At 37.3% G+C, this 2,796-nt stretch overlaps 1 protein-coding gene across 1 annotated transcript in view; it reads right to left on the reverse strand.

Annotated features, from left to right (window-relative positions):
* VPS4B (vacuolar protein sorting 4 homolog B) overlaps nt 1–1,654 on the reverse strand; it is a 15,705-nt gene extending 14,051 nt beyond the window's left edge. Inside the window, 2 exon segments of the mRNA XM_005425826.2 lie at nt 1–93; nt 1,483–1,654. The exon segment at nt 1–93 is cut by the window's left edge and continues 22 nt beyond it. Of these exon segments, the coding sequence (XP_005425883.1) occupies nt 1–93; nt 1,483–1,654 (265 nt within the window).
* Between the last annotated feature and the right edge of the window lie 1,142 nt (nt 1,655–2,796).

Raw genomic sequence — 2,796 nt, forward strand, 5'->3', positions numbered from 1 at the left:
TTTTCAGATATTCTTTCAGCTTTTCTGCTCGATCCAAGTATTCTGTACATTTTGCTCTAATGCTTTTTTTTGCTTTATCACCCTGTGCTTCATCTAAGAGTGTGAAGATAAACAATTCTTTATTAACACAAAACACATGTGCATCAGTCAAAAAACAAGACTTAAGATCTGTCTTCTTTATCTCTTATCAATGTACCTCTCTCAGGGCTCACGACATAACCAAACATCTCAATTACTTATTTGTCCACTATAGCTTGGAAAGAACTGACCAGAAGGCTGTCATCATGTAACAGATATCAAATATTCACCTGAACATTGCCTTGGCTTAAAATTTGACTTTAAATGATTAAGGACATCAGCACTGGAAGCTTTTCTGTCAGCCTTTCAAGCTCCTAGACATTGCCTTAATAACTGCTTTTCTAAAATAGCTAATCAAGAAGCTGCTTGTGCAAGGCAATTTTTATTTAGAACCATACTTGATTCTTCCATAGCCTGCTAATTTTAAAAGATAAAGAAACATTACATAAAACATCTGAAAGAACTAAGCGTGTTTCAACAGCCACGCTGTTCTCATAATCACTATTACAGTATTTCAAACCACCGATCAAAATTTAACATGTCAGGTTTTTGAGCTAAGTTTCCAAAAGTACATCAATGTTGTTAAAAGCATAGAAAGTGATATTCTGAGGAAGTCTGTAAGATTTAAATGGACAGGAAGTGATAAACACAGATTATCCTAATAATAAAGGACTATAAAGAAAACTATTTTTTTCAAATCATGAAGATTTGTAAGTGTACTTTTGTCAGGCAAGCAACCCTAGCCCACTTACATCAGGGCTGTACCCACATTAAGAAAGCCCATTCCTTGCATACAAACACTGAATGTGGCACAAAACGTACACAGAAGTGTGAAAAGGCGTAAAGTAATGAGAACATGGAAACTAAAGAAAAATTGTTACATACAAGTCCATCTCATACATGTTCTCGGCCAAGATAAACAGCAAGACTATGACATTAAGGAGCAAAAAAATGTCAGCAGAGAGGCTTTAAAAGGGCAAGCAGCATGAATTAAAGGTGCAAAAAGCACTCTGCAGATACAGCAGACTTCATGTGTAACATGGTTTTCAGCACAACAGAATTACAGGGATCCCTGTACTTATTGTCATATTTCCTCGTGCAGTGGCCAGCTTGAAACACTGCTACAAAAGTCCAGAGGAGAGACAGCAAACACCTGCCTCCTGTCTTAAAAAAACCTAAAACAAAACACAAGTAAAAAATAATCTAATTTCTTACAAGAATGGAGCAAGCACACAACACAGTAAAGGTAAAAGCTGCAAAATATATGACCTCAGTCAAACTACGATTAGCAAGTATCAACTGTTGATGAGAGCAAAAATTTAAATACTGATGTCAACATAAGAGATTGCTCTTGTGCAATCTGACGACTAGACTCTACTGAATCATCCAACACATCACACTTACATTTAACAACATGGAGAAAATACTGCACGGCGTGTTGGTACAAGCGGAAGGCTTCCTCATAGTTTCCTGCTTTATCTTCTTGTGCTGCCTTGGTAGCAAGGTCTATTGCTTTCTGTAACACAAACAAATAATTAATTGCTGTACAAGAGCATTTTCCCTGATCAGAGACCATTTAAGCTGTTACTGTTCTTTGATGGCCAGGTTTTCTGCTCCTCCACATTTACCACCTCAAAGTTGGAGGCAATTGATTGTCATAGATGGTGTTTTGTACAAAACACAGTATTTCCATCCTTTCATGAACAGCAGGATTTACAAACTGCTGAAATTTACTAGCACACAGAAAAGTGCAAGTGAGAAGGACAAGTTTCTGTGTACTAAGCTGGAACTACTACTGTTTTGTCTATGCAGTCTGTCTTACCAATCTCTTGCATTTCTTATGGAAAGATCTGGAAATCCATTACAAGGGTTGGGGGTTCTTTTATCACAGACATCGAAACTTTGAACTATGATATAGATATACTGTTTAAGATGTTGTTTAGGGGTGCACTTGACAGTGCTGGGTTAATGGTTGGACTCAATCTTTTCCAGCCTAAACAATTCTATGATTCTATGACTGATGACATCAGTAAACCCTGTAAACAGCAAAGTCAATATAGGAAGTACTTGATTACAATCACTGAAACTAGCACTATCACTCTTCAAACATTATGCTTGGAGACATCTTCAAAGACCAGTTGCTTAGCTTCTCTAGGAGGATTTAGATTCTTGATATCCTAGTGAGAAATTCCAATTATCACTCTGGTGGAAGAGGAGAAAAAAAACCAAACCCAAACAGACAGAGAACATACCCAAATCTTAAGCACCAAAGAGTTCTATGAGAAGTTATGAATGGATTTTTACTTTATTTGTTCAGCTAGTTTCAAATAAATCTGACTGAGATCTAAGCCACTGTGTTGCACACACTGCCCTGTGGATTTATTGTACCACCACTATTCCGTTGCTTGTTTGTAAGTGCTTATTACCTTTTATTACACTTTCCTTCTTGGAATGCCCATACCACTTCCAGACAATTAAAACTGTCATTTTGACCATCTGTTCATGTAAGTTGAAAATAAGCACTCAGCCAGAGTCAACCAACACCAACTAAATATTCTGTAGTCCCTCATCTATTTTTTCCCATGTGGTTCCCTTTCCTAAGCATTGCTAGTATGCTCAGGATGATTATGTAATGTCAGGGAGCAAGGCTGAGAGTTTGAGCTGCAGCAAGGAGCTTCCATTAGACATTCCAGTATAGATACTCTTGCCACTACCTAC

Source organism: Geospiza fortis, unplaced genomic scaffold (assembly GCF_000277835.1).
Source record: "Geospiza fortis unplaced genomic scaffold, GeoFor_1.0 scaffold154, whole genome shotgun sequence".
Taxonomy (NCBI): domain Eukaryota; kingdom Metazoa; phylum Chordata; class Aves; order Passeriformes; family Thraupidae; genus Geospiza; species Geospiza fortis.